Source organism: Pyrgilauda ruficollis, unplaced genomic scaffold, assembly GCF_017590135.1.
Source record: "Pyrgilauda ruficollis isolate IOZ18807 unplaced genomic scaffold, ASM1759013v1 scaffold9, whole genome shotgun sequence".
NCBI classification, from domain to species: domain Eukaryota; kingdom Metazoa; phylum Chordata; class Aves; order Passeriformes; family Passeridae; genus Pyrgilauda; species Pyrgilauda ruficollis.
Window position 1 is genome coordinate 183,667 of NW_024531043.1, and position 16,646 is coordinate 200,312.

At 48.7% G+C, this 16,646-nt stretch overlaps 1 protein-coding gene across 3 annotated transcripts in view; it reads left to right on the forward strand.

The window, feature by feature from the left end:
• Positions 1 to 6,976: 6,976 nt before the first annotated feature.
• AIFM3 (apoptosis inducing factor mitochondria associated 3) overlaps positions 6,977 to 16,646 on the forward strand; it is a 43,674-nt gene continuing 34,004 nt past the window's right edge. For 2 of the 3 annotated variants that reach the window (XM_041488603.1, XM_041488605.1), the window contains exons 1-2: positions 6,977 to 7,007; positions 14,281 to 14,494. In XM_041488603.1, the coding sequence (XP_041344537.1) occupies positions 6,977 to 7,007; positions 14,281 to 14,494 (245 nt within the window). Of the gene's footprint in view, positions 7,011 to 14,265; positions 14,495 to 16,646 lie in introns of all 3 variants that reach the window. The other variant, XM_041488604.1, reaches the window with a different exon arrangement.

Consider the following 16,646-nt stretch of genomic DNA (forward strand, 5'->3'; position numbering starts at 1 on the left):
TACTCATCAAGGACAGGGGGATATGGAGTCACCACTCTAAAGTCTTTCTAATACTGGCACAGGTATGGAAGAACCTGGTGAGGGTGATGGCTTAGTTCTGACTAAACACTGTGGGAATCAAACTAGAGAAAATCCCCAGAAAAGTGAGAGAAACGGGCAGCCCTTGAAAGAGCACACCATGACCTGAGTGTGGTGCATGAGGGCTGGTGATGTGCCAGGGGTGTGTGGTGGGTCAGGGTGGGTATGTGTCTGGCTGGGATGGAGAGGGTGATGGCGGGGCTGAGGGATGGGGTCCTTGTTAGATGCCATTGTGTGTGGTGAGAAGGTAGATGGGAAAGAATGCTCTGGGTCCTGCTGATATTCAGGACCAGGTGGACCAGAGTCCTTGTGTCCAGGGACCAGAGGACATGGGACAGACTGTGCTTTGTGGGATGGGCTGGAGAGGCTGTGGTGGGATCTGTGCTGCACTTTGCTTGTAGGGTGTGACCAAAACAGGTCTGCTGCTGGGACTGCTCCATGGCTCCTGCTGGCCTTGTGTTAAAGACAATATTTTGCATGTATGGAGAATTGGCAGCACTGTAGTGGATAGGGTATGATTTGGGATCAGGGCTTGTTTTTTCCCACAGCAGGGACCAGAGTCAGAGCCAGCTCTTCTCTGCAAGCACGGATGGTAACACCAGATGCTCTGAGTCTCCAGCTGCCCCCTCCTCTTGTGTTCCTGCTTGGGGGATGTGGAACCAGCTTGCAGAGCTGGATGTGAATGGCTGGAACAGGCACATGGTACCCTTCATTCTACAGAGCAGACAAGCAAGTTTTCCAGATGTTGAGTTCAGTCAAACAGAGCAGAAAAGAAGTTACTTGACCTGGACCCTTTAGAGACATCCATGAAGGATGTCTCAATAAGAAAGTGCTGAGCTCTTCAATTAGCTGTAACATCATTCTGAGTCCAGAAATTATCTCAGGAACTGAAAAAGCTCCTGAAGGACAAAGTTCTCAGGGCAGAAATAAGCAAATGTTTGCAGAAACAGAACCCAGATTCCATAAAAAGAGAATTTTATTGCATGCAGGAGCAGTTGAAAACCAGCAGCTCCTGTTCAGTGCAGAGCTGTTGGATGTTGCCTTAGAAGACCTATGCTACAAGTGACTGAAAGGTAGGAAAACAAAGCTGCCATGGGGAAGAGAGGTGGAGAGATCACACACACAGCTGGACTCCTGGCCCTGCCACAGCAGGGAATCCCTGGCCAGAAACAGCCCTGAGGAGCCTGGCAAGGGGCGATGTTTAGAGCTGTAGAGGAAGGCAAAAGCTCCCTGGCACTTGTGCCAGTCTCTGAGGGAGACCCTTCCTGACCCCAAACTGGCAATGAGCTGTTACCTGAGCATGTGAGCAACCCCTGTGCCTGACCCCTGCGGCTGTCATTGCTCCAGGGCACAGCACAGCTGCCTAATCCCTTTCCTTCCTCTACTGGAGGCACCTCAGGGGGGCTCAGCACCACAAAATACTCCAGAAATGGGGTATCTTGGGAGTAAAAATTAACTTCCAGTCCCACCAGGAGACCATTAGTGCTCCAAAGTCTTGAGGAAGTGAAATCTTTCAACATCTCCTTTTGTTCCCATTTTTAATGAGTGCTGCATCTGGCAAATGTGTGGATGGGTAGGTCTGTGGTGGTCTCCAGATGCCAGGAATGGATTTTCTTGTTCTTTGTATACCATTGAACCTTTCCCACTGATACCCATCTAAAAAAGTCTTGTACCCTTGAGGACCCCCAGATGTTAGTGGGTCCTGTCATGACTATTGTTGGGTCCATTCTCTAAAGCTTAAGGCAGAATTAGGGTTTGATCCAGGCTGGTGTGTCACCCTGCTCACAGCTGGAATTGGGTCAGATGACCACTAGAGACCTCTTCCGACCTGAATTCTTCCATGATCGTGGACAGAAGGTGCAGAGCAAGAGGTGCCACACTGATGGGAGATGAATATCAGCCAGCATAGTCATGACCACAACTCCCTTGGGGCTGCCATGTTAGTGCTCCCTGCATTAAAAGCTGCTGAGAGGTGCAGTGTCTCTTTCATTGGCCCTTTGATCCCACTCTCTTTGAGAAACAGCCATCCCAGGGCTCACACTGCCTACATCTCCTTTGTGGTTTTCATTAGTTCTGCAGTACTGAGGAGTTCTCCCTTGACCTTGGGGAAGCTCTCCTCCTCATCCTGACAGAATGTCTTTGGGACGTATCTATTGTTGACCTCTGCTTTGAGATCCTGTGTGTATCTGAAAAGAGACCTTCCTCATCCTCACTTGTGTGGACCTTGGCTCTCCATGGACTTTCAGCCCTTCTCCTGCAGACTGGTGATGTCAGTGAGGAGGCAGAAGTCATGTCCTTGGGAACAGAGCAGATCCCAGATGTCCCACTTGTTCACTGAATTCCAGTGGTTCTTCAGAAACCTCCTCAAAGGTCTTCTAGGTGCTCTGCCAGGTTGCCCCCAGCTTTCCTCCAGATCCTGCTGCAGAGCACTGCAGAGGAAGCAGAGAGCTCACCTGTGTGAAGAAGACAAAAGTCCTTGTAGTCTGGTTTGCTGGACTCATGGCAGAGATCATTCAGGCATTTCCAGCTGTGGGAGGAAGTCAGTCCAAGCAGTAGTGCCTGGACATGAAGAGAGGAGAAAGGATGGGAGGATCCATTGTTGTCTGGTTTCCTTGGAATGATAGGCATGTTCCTGAGCTTTGGGATCCTGAACTGTGTCCCAGCAGACCTAGGGCTAGCTTGGGTTGGTCCCAAGAGGAGGACAGGGCAGCGGAGGAGATGCAGCTGTGGGAGGACCAGGGCTGTGCAAAGCCTGGAGGATCTGGGATTGTAAGACCCAGGGACACAGGTGTTTCTTATTCTGGTAGCCATATCCAGGATCCTCAGGAGCTGGCAGCTGCTCTAGCATCTTTGTCTCCTCCATGCTTCAGCCCCAGAGCAGGGTCCCTTCTATGAGAGCATATGGTGAGTTGTCACCAAGCCCCTGCCTTCTCTGGCAGCCCCTGCTAGACCCTGGTGCCAGGAGATCACATCAGTCATCTTCTTGGTGACACTGGCAAGTCCCACGTTTCTGAGGAGAGGAAACTTGGGTCCAGGGCTTAAGAGGAGGGGACAGAGGGATGGGGAGGGGACAGAGCTGCCTTGAGAGGTGCAGAAACCCCCTCTGTGTGTCCAGGGGACCAGGTGAGGAGACTTGTGCTGGGCAAGTGGGAAGGGAATGAGAAGCAGCCCTCTTGCCTCTTCTTCCTCTGGTGGCACCCAGGGCTGGTGCGGCCAAGGCAATGGGGGTCAGGGTGATGCCCACAAAAAGGTGAGTGTGCAGACAGAAGCTCAGTGAGGGGGTCTGGAGGAGCCTGGAGAGGGCACAGGGGCAGCTGGTGCCCACGTGCACCAGGCCCCCCTCACACAGCAGATGAATCACAGTGAGGCACTCAACAGTGGCACAAGTGTGTCTCTGCTCAGTGCTCCACAGAGGTCTCCAGCTGGAGCAAGCTGGGATGGCAAACTGACATCTCTGGGAAATGTCCATGTCACAGGCATGGCCTGGTGCTCAAATCTCTGCCAGATTTCTAGGCAGGCGGTGCAGGATTACTTACAGCAGCAGGACAGATGCTGACAGATGCTGCAGCTGGATGGGAGGGACCTGGGTGCTAGGTAAGGAAATGATACTGGGGCAATAAACACAAACTGATGCTCAGGGGAAAAATATTTTTTATACCTATAGTGTACTAATACACCTATGTAGTTATATAGTTGCCACATTAGCTCTTGGAAAGGATTTTGGAGTCACAGCAGAGCACTTGATTAAAACAGGAGCCTGGGGCACTGCAGAGAGCAGAAGCACAGTGCTAATAATAGCTCTGCCAGCACTGCACTGCTCAGAAGTGGTGCAGGCTCTGGATTCTGCTCTGAGCCCAGCGGGAAGTGTGGGCTGGAGTGTCCCAGCCTTCCTGCCCTGCTCGTGCCTGCTTGTGGCAGATGGGTGCTGTTGGCCATGTTTGGGCAGTGGACACTGGGCCAAGCCAGGTGGGCTGTCTGATCTGATATCCCCGACTTGCACTGAAGCTTGATGTTGCCATATTTTACATATTTTGCTGCTGTGCAGGGGCAGTGCTGATGGTCAGTAGCACTAGACTGTTTCCCATGTTTCTCCTGTTAGATAATTTTCCCAGTTTTTCCTGTTGGGGAGCAGGCAGTGCTCTCTGTGGATGATGGAGTTCTGCAGAAAGCCTGGTGTAGGGGCCAGTTCCTCATTCACACTAGAGTTTTTAGGGATGGGACTAGTATGTTCCTCAGCACCACATCAGTTACCTCGTATTTTGGTAGCCCACTCCTTCTTGCCCTCTCTGAGCAGATGCTGAAGGTGTTCCTGTTCAGCTGTGTGCCACACAGTGTTGTTTTGTTCAGGGAACAGATGATGAACTGGTTTACTGAGCATGGACACCTTGTTCAGGTCAGTCTGTCACCCTTCAGGACCTAGCAAGGTTTTACGGGTGATCCTGTGTTCAGCTACATTGTGCTGTATATGGGCTTATTTCCTTCTCGTAACAGAGCTTATGGCTTTGGCCACGAGTCCTGCTGGATCCAGCTCTGGATCGATACCTCTGGATGCCACTAACAGTAACATGGCCCTGTTGTGTCCCCTGAGGGTGGGTGGTGCCTTTCTGCAACCATCTGAGTCTCAGGTGATTCTAAAGCATCTCCATGTGCTTGCTGGGACTGAGGCTGGGAGCAGCCAGGTGGCTTCTCCTCTGTTGTCATCAGCTGAAATCCTACCAAGAACCATTTTGGTTTTGCCAGGGGAACTCTAGGAGTGGAGAAGGGACACCTCTGATAGCAAACACTTCCCTCTGACCTGCTTTGGGAGGTGCAGATGTCTTAGTGCTTTGGAAAGACTGGAGGGACCATCAGTGAAGAAATTAGGAGATGTGCAGTGGGCTTGAGGGGATGGCTGCAGATTGCCATCTTTAAGGTCCAAACAAAGCCAAGACATCTCAGATGAATGGGTGACATTCCAACATTCAGGAACTCTTGACATCCTCCTAAGTCCTTGTTAAAACCAGCCAGACCAGCTGGAAACCAGTCCCACATCAGTATCTCTGGGAGGGTTGGAGAAGTTGGACTGCTTCTCTGGTGAGGCATATTTGGGGGCTACTCTTCTGCCATCCAACCCACCACCAGTCCAGGGGTCCCTGCTGTGGTCCTCCATATGTGCAGCATCCCGAGGGAATGCAGCGATGGTGCCAGGGCACTACTTGCCTGGGGCATGATCCTGTCTTGTCGCCACAGTGTCCACTTGTGTTGCAGGAAGTCCAGTGCAAAGAGCTGATCTGGGTTAGTGGGGACTTGGCTTGCTCCCGAGGCACCAGTGGCAGTATTTTATTATACGCACTAAACTGTTGTCCTGTGTCACTGATACATCAGCGACCCAAGACTTGGTTTGCCTGGTACAAAGCCATTTTCCCTTTCTTTCTGCTGGTTCTGGCAAAGGGCCCTACAGCAGCTACTGCATGTGACATCACCACTCCGTTTTCCCCCACTGCTCCCAAATCTTCCTATGCATTTATGCACCTTCTTAAATAGTAGCTTTTTTTTGCATTTGCTCTTGTATAAACATTGTCATGCTACTTTCCTGGGATGCTCTTGGGAGAAGAGCTCTTCCCTCTGCATTTAATAATCCTTCTTTGCAAAGTATCAAATAGCACATGCCTGCTTTGCACCACGGGCAAGGCACCAGGCTTGTGTTCCTCTATCGCCTGGATTGCTTATTCAGCATCATCCAGGCTCTGAAGCTGCTTCTGCAACACAGCTGGGGATGAGCAGAGGTGATGCTATGCATGGAAGGGGAGTTGGAAATTTTGTTTTGGAGGGATGTAGCTGAAAATAGAGGGATACATCCTGATACTTTGGGTTGATGTTTAAGCTAAGGAGAGAAGGTGCTTGGTATCTCTCTCCTGGCACTTCTCTAATTTCTTCTCATTGTAAAGATCTTGAGGCATTTTATAAGCTATAGAAAAACCTACTTTGCCTGTCTCAAAATATAATTCAGAAATTGTATTTATCTTCCTGCCCACATCAGAGGACTTTTTGAAAAATATATGGCAAAACCACAGTAAATCAGTTGAATTCACAACTGAGTAAAACAAATGAAATATACTATTTTATTGCCAGTGTGTTGGATGACTCTTTGTTGTTTTCAGCCATGGAATGGAATTGGAAAGGTTTATCTAAATTCTTAGTCTGTACCAAATCTGAGAGCTCCTCAAGTCAAAGCTAATAAGAGAAACACAACTTGACTTTAAAAATTAAAAAAAACACAAAAAAACAACAAACCTCAATAGTGTAGAAAAAGGACATTGATGTAAATGGTCTGATATCAAAACCCCTTTCTCTAAATAATTAATTGCTCCTAAGCCAATAGCATTTCTTCAGGAATGAGCATAACTGGCATAGGGGAACTTCCAGGACTGTGCAATAGAATAGACTTATTTTTTTCAATCTCCTAATAATAACACGAAAACCCCAACTGAAATGTATTTATGGTTCAGTCATTGTATTTGTGCTGTGACCTGTGTGCTTAGAGCTTTAATTCCCAAAGGCAGGGCTTTGGGAAGTTATTAAAGTCTGGCCATAAATGATATGAGGGTTTTTGTAATTAACTTTGATGACTGAATTTATAAACTTCATAACTGAATTTAGCGGCGTCTCCCAGCACGGTGATGTCCCAGGTGGCTGTCCCCACGTCCCTCGGGTCACCGGGGTGCCCACGGTATGTGTCACGGGTTTGCTTCCCCTGCCTGCCGCCCCTGCCTTCCGTACCAGCTCTCACGGAGCTTTTCTGCCCATCGCAGGTGGGGATCGCCGCGGGAGCCAGGACCCCTCTGTACCATGCGAGGATGTGCCCGCGCCCTGGCTGACTGGCCCGGCCCCGGCCCCGCTGCCTGTCCCGCCCGGCACCATGGGAGGATGCTTCTCCAAGCCCAAACCAGGTGACTGCCCGCCCTCTGACTGCCCCCGTCCCGCTGTCCCCGTGGGAGAAGTAGGTCAGCGGTGGACGCCGGCCGGGGGAATGTTAATGCTTGGCTCCTGCAGGGAGGATTACTGGACTGTTAATCCCCCCAAATTCCTCAGTGCTCTCACTCCCAGGCAGGGAGCTGTGGGGGGTTGCAGCAGTGCCAGGGGGGTGGTAGGTGGGTGGGAGGGGACCTCACCCTGTACCGTGAAGGAGGCATTTCTGTCTGGTCACACTGCCTTGTTCTTCACCACCCACCTGCTTCTACCTTTCTGCCAGATCTGGAGCAGAGTTGCTCCCCTCGTGCCCCAGTGTAGGTTTGGGTGACAGCTATCCCAGCAGAGACACATGGGGCTCCTGCACCTTCCTTCTGCCACAGTTTTGTCACTCTGGCACACTGGCCAGCCCTTACTTCTTTCCCTGTGGGAAGGGAATGACTTGGGAAGGAGCAGACCAGGTCCTGGAGCTGCTCTGCTTTTGGGATTTTATTTTCTTGGTGAAGCTTGTCCATCTGTACTGCTTTCGGTGGGGAAAGCAGCTGTAGACACCTGGACATCAAAGATTCTCCCCTTGGCTGGCACATTCCTTCCATGGCTGGGCTGGCTGGGCTCCCTGCTCTCTACGGTTTGGGGAAGGTTGGGTGTATGTGCGAGGGGCAGGGGTGGTGCCACCTGCCCAGGCGAACTGGCTGGTTGAGGGGGGCCTGGTGTGGAAGTGTCAATGGTCAGCCTTGTCCTGAGCAGGCTGGGCATGAGCAGGCACTGCGTGATCACCCATACTCACACCCCTGGCACGGCCCTGGCACAGGACTCCAGGGAGCGATGGTTGCTCCTGTCAGTGTTCCTGAAGCTGCCATGGAGGAGTGCTCCCAGCTCCCATCCTGCAGCTTGTTTTGGCCACCTCGGAGGGAGCTTAGGGTGACCTTGTCCTTGTTCCTTGCTTGTGTCCTAGGGCAAGGGGAATCAGAGAATGGTGATGATCTATCAGACCAGTCAGCATCCCTGTGTAGCCTTTGTGGGTGGAAAGATGTATTTTGGGGACCCTTTCTTGGCAGTTTGCCTTCACTGTCTGAGACAGGAGGGATTTCAGGTTGAAGGACTAAACGCGTCAGAAGGGCAATAGAAGTTGTGCCTCACTGAGCATCCAGGAGTGAGGTTCCCTGCCTTTATGCAAGGCACAATGAGAAAATAAAGGTGGCTTTCTGTGCTTGACCTGTACTGTGATTATGTTATGGGTCACTACCAAGGTAATATGGCACTGGACACTCTGACCTGTAAGTTTTCTCTGTGAAAGCCCTGTTTATATGTTTCCTTAAAATGTTTGAGGAGCAAAAACACATCCAGGAATAAATGCCTGTGTTGACTAAACTTGTGACAAACTCTGCTATGAGCTCCACTTAATTTTGTATTCTATCAGCAAAACTGTGTAATCTTGGACCAGTGTTGGAACACCAATGCTCAGTTTTCCTTAGCTGCAGATTTTTGCAGCTGAGAGAGAGAGAGAGCTATATTTGCATAGCAGGGCCAAATGCCTGAAAATGCCATCCTGCAATGCACTTCCATCCCTCAGCTCTGGTTTGGATTAGCATCTTCAAAGGCTTTGCACAAGCCTTCTGCAGCCCTTGGGTAGCTCACCACTGGCTGCAGGGCTTCATCCCAGGCTCATAAAACCTGCAAATGCAAGGAGGCAAACAGGCATTTGAGGATACTGATTGTTCTAGCAAAGGGTTTCACTGATGTTTCATATGGGAATTGTACAGTGTTAGAGCTGAGTACTGGACTTTACTATTCCTTGTCTGAATAAGAAGCAGGGACAGAATAGAGCTATTTGCTCCATCAGTGCTGTTTCCACATGAAGGGAATATTTTGGATGCAGCCTGAAATGAACAGAATTGATTCAGGCACTTTTTCAAGGTGTACATGAGATCTTTATCTGCTCCACTTCCTTCATTACAAGAGAGACCCTGAGAACCCTCGAGATAACCTTGGCACTGTGCACATATCACCTTTTGAAGGGCAGATGAGTGATACAAGAGCTCTGGGGAGCGGAGTCCCTAAGTAGCTGTGCTGACTGTACTGCCGGCCAGCTGTGAGGTCTGGCTGCTGCTGCAGTGCCCATCCCTGTCCAGATATTTCAGTGTTTAATTAAGAGCTTATGTTCAAACAGTGAAGTAATCTGCTGTTATCTCCAGTGCTGCAGTCCCGTGATGCCAGATCCTCTTCTGAAGGCACAGCTCTCAGTCTCTGCATAACTGTCTCCTCGGGTTTGTCTTGGGTGTGTGATGCATTGGGGTGAGCTGGCAGCCTGCATGGTATCCCAGCACCTGCTCCCACAGTGCAGCCAGATCAGGATAATGGGTGTCAGGAACCATCATGTGGCAGCTCTGTGTGAGCTGCAGCAGCTCTGTCTTTGCCCTGGATATTGGGAGAGTGGCTTCAAAACCTATAAATTTTGATTCTTCTTCTTCTGCTGGGCTCAGTGTTTGATGGCAGGGCAGTCGCTTCCCAGCACATGGGGTGTCTTGGGGTGGGCTTCACCCTTGCATGGAGGATGCATTTAGCAGGGGATGTGCTCCCTGCACACTGCTTCACACTGCTGGAGGGTGCTGGAGGGGGTGCCATTGGCTGTGTTACCTGAGCTCAGTTCTGAGCTTGTCCCCATCCTTGCTTGGTAAGTGCTACCTCGTGGTTTTGGAGCGTAGCATTTGCTGACAGAGCATCTGCAGAGGGAGAGCAGAGACAGGCACATTTGACATGGTGGTTTTGTCATTGGCTCTGTCATTTTTAACAGAATGATAGAATCATGGAAGGATTTGGGCTGGATAGGTCAGTAGAGACCAAGTAGTTTCAACCCCCTGCTGTGGGCAGGGACACCTTCCACAAGACCATGTTGCTCCAAGCCCTGTCCAGCCTTGGAAGGATGGGAGAAGTTGTCCATAGAAATGGTTTGGAATCTCTTTGAGACCACCTGAAGTCACTGTCATTGGAGCTTGCAGTTGAGGTGGGGTGGGCAAGCCTGGAGAGCACAGCTCTGGCAGGGCACAGTGAGCCCTAAACATGTCTCTTGGTGGTGGATTTACTCTGTGTTGGCTTTGGGAAAACAAACCCTGCTGGGGTAAACTGAGATTTCTGGCTGTGCCTGCTTGTTCCTCCAGCATCATCCCTTGATGCATTTCTGGTTTCTACTGCTCCCAAAGCTGTTGGCACCATGCAGCCAGCAGCAGACTGTTCCCTGCCCTCAGTGCTCCTCTGCCCTGTGCCTGCAGCCCTGAAGTGCATCGCAGGGTTTTAGGCCTGGGGAAGGCAGACACACTGCTTTCCCCTTGCCAGCTCAGCTCCTCCATCCTCTATAGCTAGGGATCTTCATCTTATTCAGACTTGGCTCAATTCAGCTCTTGGCTCATGCAAATTCTTTCTTTCCATATTAGCCCAGTATTTTCCTGGTTTCTAGTATCTTAAATATCAGGTACCTGGAGGTACAACCTCTCAATGGCCCCATATCCATAATTTAAATTTAGCCTCCAGAGAGGCTCTGAGCCATACTGGGAACCCAGTCCTGTGATAAAGAAGTATTGGGGCATCCAATTGCCCTAATTTTTTAAAAATGCCTGTGACCCTGCACTGCAGCCCAGCCACCTGTCAACACCCTGCTTTGGGATCAATGTCAACAGTTCCAGTCTCACATCTAAAGTACCTCTCCAAGAGCAAGCAGAGACTTTGACCAGTCCCTCCAGGCTGTGAATAGTGATGGAGAAGGAATAAATTTACAGGAGATGCAATGGGATATTAAGGATTGACTGCTTGGGTGAATGACATCAAGGCAAAGCACAAGAACATCGTGACTACAAGAGAAAAACAACACTTGAGCCAACAGTGATAAATGGTGTGGGGACATGGTTCCTGATTGTATGTGAAGGATGCTTGACCTAAAGGCTGAAAACCTGGGAGAAAAAAAAAGGGTCAAAATTTATAGTCTTGTCAAGAGCCTGCATTTTAAATGATTCTGTGACTTTGAGGAGCTGACTCAGGATTTTCGAGTAGTGAGAGCTTGCAGTGCTGAGGGATATGTGGATATGTGATATGAGCTAATGCTCAGCTACTTTCTCTGCTTTTTTCTATATTCTTATAAAATATTTCCAGCCCTGGCCTTCTGGTTCTTCATCTGTGTAAGTGTGTATCTATAGAGATATCTTAAAAATGTGCATGAACGTATAAACACACCTACATACACGTTTGTATGTGTATAAGTGATGTTGGTGGCACAGGGCAAGCAGGCACACCTCTGTCTCTTTCTGTCATCTATATCTATACCTATGCATATATACATCACAATTTACATTTTTATCTATATAATCTATATCTATACCTTTATTCCCATACCTATGTATCAATATCTATATTTATATCCATATTTCTACCTATATTCCTGAGGAGTTGCCTAGTGCCTAGGTTTGTAGTAACATGCCTAAAACTTTCCAAACAGTTTGCTTTAAGGTCCAGACCCTCTTCTAGCAGTTATAGGATGTGACTGTCAAAGAGCTGGAACACACCGGCCCCAGCCCCATTGTACCAGTTGGATTTGGTATTAAATTAAACTTGGGTTTATAAATATTTCATTTAAATGTCATTTTCCCTGATGGTAACTGAGCCAGTTTGCTGGATCAGCTCAGGTGCTGCTTAGCCCTGGATTCCTGGAGGGATCATCCCTTGGGAATGCAGGTTTCAGGCCAGAGGGACACCCCATGAGGGGCTGAGAGGCGTGAGAAGGAGGAGGAGATGGGAGTAAAAAGGGTTGCTGAGAGGCAAGTGGGATATGCCTCCCACAGAGGCAAGCAGTGAAATGTGGGGCCCGAAATAGGAAAGGGAAGATTTTACAACTCTTTTTCTTTTCCTCTGGACATTTATACAGCAGTGTTGGTGGGTGCCAACTGGGGATGGCTGAGTTCCAGAGACTTGCTGCTTCCTGCATATGTTTTTCTAACTGAGGACGAAGGGAAAAGCTCAGAGCTACATTTCCATCTTCATCCCCGCAGGTTCATTTGGCTGTGAATCAGTGGGCACTCCATGTGCTCACCTGAACCCAAATGTGCCCTGTAAAACAAAGTCCTGGGGCATCATCCAAGTGAGAGATGGGAGTTGTTCCCTGCAGGGTGAATTCACTGATATCCATGTCCCCCTCACCATTAGGGCTCAGAGCCACCAGCTTTACCCAACCTTTGTCTCATCCTGCGACATGGTTTGGCTCCGCAGTCTGGCTGCAAGGATGCACCAACACATTTTCTGCAGATTGACTGTGAAATCATATGACATCAGCCTCCTGTTTCTTGGGCCAGAAGTATTTCACTGGGACTGGCATAAATGGGTATTCATTATATTTTCAAACTCTGTCCTGGAAAATCCATGTCTGCTTCTCCCAGTGCCCTAGGAAAGAGGTGCTTATGGGGAGCAGCCTCTTCACTGGGTGCCTGCAGCAGCCAGGCTGCTTCTCTAGAGCTCTAGGAACAGATTTGCTCCTAGCAATGTGGGGTTTTTAATTTATGGTGCAGGGCCTATTCATTTGCATTAACTCCTGCAGCTGCAAGAGCACAGCAGAAGGTGATGCTTTCTGTTGGTTCAGCATTCATACACAGAAATTCAGTTTCCTGGATGTGTCTGTCACTACCCTTGGTGAATCATAGACAGGTGAGCACAGGGATTTGGCTCTTTGGCAAAAAGCCACGCATCCCTTGCCTTGCTGAGCAGGCACAAACAGCAGAAAATTGAGGGACTCCAGAGACAGCTGCCTGCCTCCAGGGCCTGAATGGCCATGTCCACTCCCTTTTCTCCCTTCCAAAATGAACGACCTTCTCCCTGACTTGTTCTTCCATTGTTCTCTCAATATTCTTGCAATAAAACGTTTGGGACAGCAGATGAGGCTGGGAAGACCCAGCATCCCTATCATCCACAAGCCTTGCTGAAAGGCTTCCCTTCCTCTGCCTTTCCTTACCTGTTTAGTTTGGGAACTTCAGCTTTTATCTTCTACACAGATTTTTCCTGTTCATGACATTTATAAGATGGGGGAAGCTCAATGATTTCCCATGTGCTTGAGTCACTTCACCAGCCCCTGGCACTTTCCCCTGGCTTGCTATAGAACTCCCGGGCATTTATTATTATATTAATAGCTTTAGGTTGATGAAGTCCCTGGGAGATAAAGTGATGTTTTCCACTTTGTGATGTGAGAGCTCATCAGTGGCTTCTGATGCTGCTGTGACCAGCTTGCCCAGCCCAGGCATGGAGTGGAACATGGGGGTGTAGCTGGGTGGGCCTGTGGTGGGGGACGGGTGAGCACTGCCTTCAGGGAGCTCATATTAACACAGAATGACAGAATGATTTGGGCTGGAGAAGGTCTCAAAGCTCATCCAGTTCCACCCTCTGCCATGGGCAGGGACACCTTCCACTGTCCCAGGTTGTTCCAAGTCCCGTCTAACCTGGCCTTGGGCACTGCCAGGGATCCAGGGGCAGCCACAGCTGCTCTGGGCACCCTGTGCCAGGGCCTGCCCACCCTCATAGTAACTTCTGCATGTCCTCACCTGGGTGGCTGAGAAGAGCACCTTTGCTCCCCACAGTCCCTGCTCCCACGTGTCTCTGGGTCTTCTGGTCACCAGAACAGGGATGATTTAATGTCAGACCTGTTCACTGGTGCACACATGAGAAAAATGGACCATCCTTGCTTCTCTCACCTACTGTTGAAGAGTCACTCCACACTCAAAACCTCATGTGGAAATAATTTTGGATATTTCTAGTTCCTTATTAATTGGTCTCCATCTAATGAAGCAGCTTTATGCACCATGCAGTGTTGGCTTTCTCTTTCAGTTAACATTACCTACAAACAACTGAAGGGGTTTTTGAAGTCTGTCTGAGCCCCAGAGACCTTGGCGTGCCTCATATGGAGCTGCCTGAAGCTGTTTCCCACTAAACAGGACAAGAACTGTAACTGAGAGGTTGTTTTGCTTTCAATAATAAGCATGTCTGCTTTCAAGAATATGTACTTTATGAATGCAGAGTGTCTGATGCAGAAAGAATAGAGGAATAATGGGCTCAGGTCATCAAGCCAAGCTTGATGTTAAATGTTTTATCTTCCAAGCCAAGCCAACAAAAAATATCTGTTTTGATGTCTGTTTCCAAGTTCAGGGAAGGATGGAGTGATAGAACAGTGAACAGCAGCAAAACCTTTGGCTTCATTTTAACAAAAGATTTGGGTTATTCCTGCAGTTGAAGTGAAAATTGAAGTTGTGATACCTGAGAAGGAGAGAAGCAAGGAGGAGATGTCACCCAATGGGAAAGCCAGCCCTCTGATCTACAAAGTCAATGGGACTGCCCGGCACTACCACCTTGAGGAGCATCCAATTGCCAGCAACCCCTACCACAACCCAAAGGATGTGGTGGAAGCATCTGTGTGCCACGTGAAGGATCTGGAGAATGGACAGTAAGTGCCAAAAGTTTTTGCAGATAAAACTCTAGAAACCTTCTAACCTAATCTGAATGCCCTGTCTTGTTCTTTAGGGTTGTTGGAGATGATAATTTAACTTAGTAAGCTTTTTTTAATCTTAAAAAATTACACCATGGACAAGTGACAACTATTTTTACCAGAAGGCCTTCTGTTCCCTGCATGATCTGCACTGGGTCTTGTCTCAGAAAGAGGTGATGTTGTGTAGCAGAATTTCTCAGAAGGTTCTGCTCAACTTGTGTTAACCGACCTAGACATTTTTTAATAAATTTATAGCCTCTGTGATTTTACAAAACAGCAGGAGAAGCACATGGGTGGAGCTGATGGGGCAGGTCATGTGCTCCATCCTGTCTGCAGTGCCTGGCTCTTTCAGCTGAGCTAATAAATTTGCTCTTTCACTAAGGATGCAGATCTTTTGCAAATGGCAACACACTTCAGCTGGGCACAATCAGTGCCCTGATTTAATATTCTAAAGTCTAAAGAGTGCCTGTCCCAGTCACTGTGCTTTACAGGGGCCTCTTTTCTGGGGTAGAAGTATAGGTTCCATTGACATCTTAGAAGACTCCATCTGTATGTAAAAGAAAATAGTTTGGAATAGCTTTTGTTCCAGTGAGGGAGCAATGTAAGGTGTGTGGGACACAGCAGGAGTCTGGCAGCTGTTTTCTTTAAATTGAAGTATTGCTTGTGATAGTATCCAAGAACAATCCATATACTATGGGCTACTTTGTGCTAAACTTAAGGGGTTTCAAGGGCCATAAATTCATTTTCTTAGGTAAGTTCATCCAGGAATAAATGTGGGTTTTTTTTCATTGCAATGAGAATTTATGTATTATGCCATTCTACAAAGGGATGCACTGGACTCTCTTGGATTAAATCTTCACATGATGTGGAGCAGTTGAGTTGCTTGCCTTGTATCCTGGTTCCAACCAGGACAAGGCTAATTGTTGCAGTAGCCAGGAGATGCATGGCCAGGACCCAGAGGTTATTCTATACAACCTCATCTCATTGCTGGGACAGGGGAAGAGAGTCTCTTGTGGGAAGAAGCGTTTCCTTCTGGTTGAGTAACTGTGGGGGGCAGAGTGTGGTGCACAGGACGCTGGGGTAATGCTGTTTCCAAGGCCCAGGAAGTGGGGTGGTGAGCTCTGAGCTCTGGGTGAGCATTTCGGCATGTGACTTGCTCTCTCTTTTGTACACTTGTGTTGCTATTATTCTTTCTGTTACTGTTGGTTTTCTTCTCTCATTGCTGTTTCCAGTAAATTGTTATCTCAGTGTTGTTATCTTTGCCTTTTGTGACTCCAGTTCTCCTCCAGCCACCCACAGGTGGGGCGGGGGGGAGGGAGGGTGAGAAGCAGCATGGTTTTGGTGGGAGCACTAAATTGGGAAATTCCATTCCTAAACCACAGCAGCCTTATTTAACACCCAGCATGGGATGGGAAGGCTTGAGGTATCAACAGATCTGCCCAGAGAGGGCTGGAAACAAAATTTGATCTAAGCATTTGTTGTGTTAGGTGCAGAGCAACTGGCCACAACATTGCTTGGTCTGTTCACGTGGGCAGGGTGGTACCTCACCCTGTCTATATTTTCATATAAACTCTCTGTGCCCAGCACAGTGCTCCTTTTGAGAACAGGGCGAGGGGTCAGGATCATTCTGTTGGTGCACTGTGGGATATTGGTTTATGACATGATAACACGAAGGACAATGAGGGCCCTTTGGGATGTGTATTCAGTGTTGATCTCCTGCCCTGTCCTTGGGTGCTGCCTCAGACACTCCATTAATAATTGTACCCAGTCTGTGGGGAGCACAAGGGAGGAAGATTTTTTCCCAGGTTTCACCACCTTTTCTTCCCTCAAGCCTGTGACAACAGCTTTTGAAGGTTTTGAATTTCCCTTGTATGTTAAGGAAAGCCTGTTCTTGTTGCTAAGTCTTCCACATCTCCTCAGCGCAGTCCACACCATGTTTAGAGTTACGAAAGAGATTTTTAGGAAGGTCATCTAGAGATCTGCCCCAGGGGTGAATAGTCATGAGTGGCATGTAATGTGGCAGAAACAGGACTGTTCTGCTCCAGTGTTTTGGAAGTTCAGCCCTGAACAGCTACAATAAAGTGTAATCCCAATAAAGTGGGAGAATATT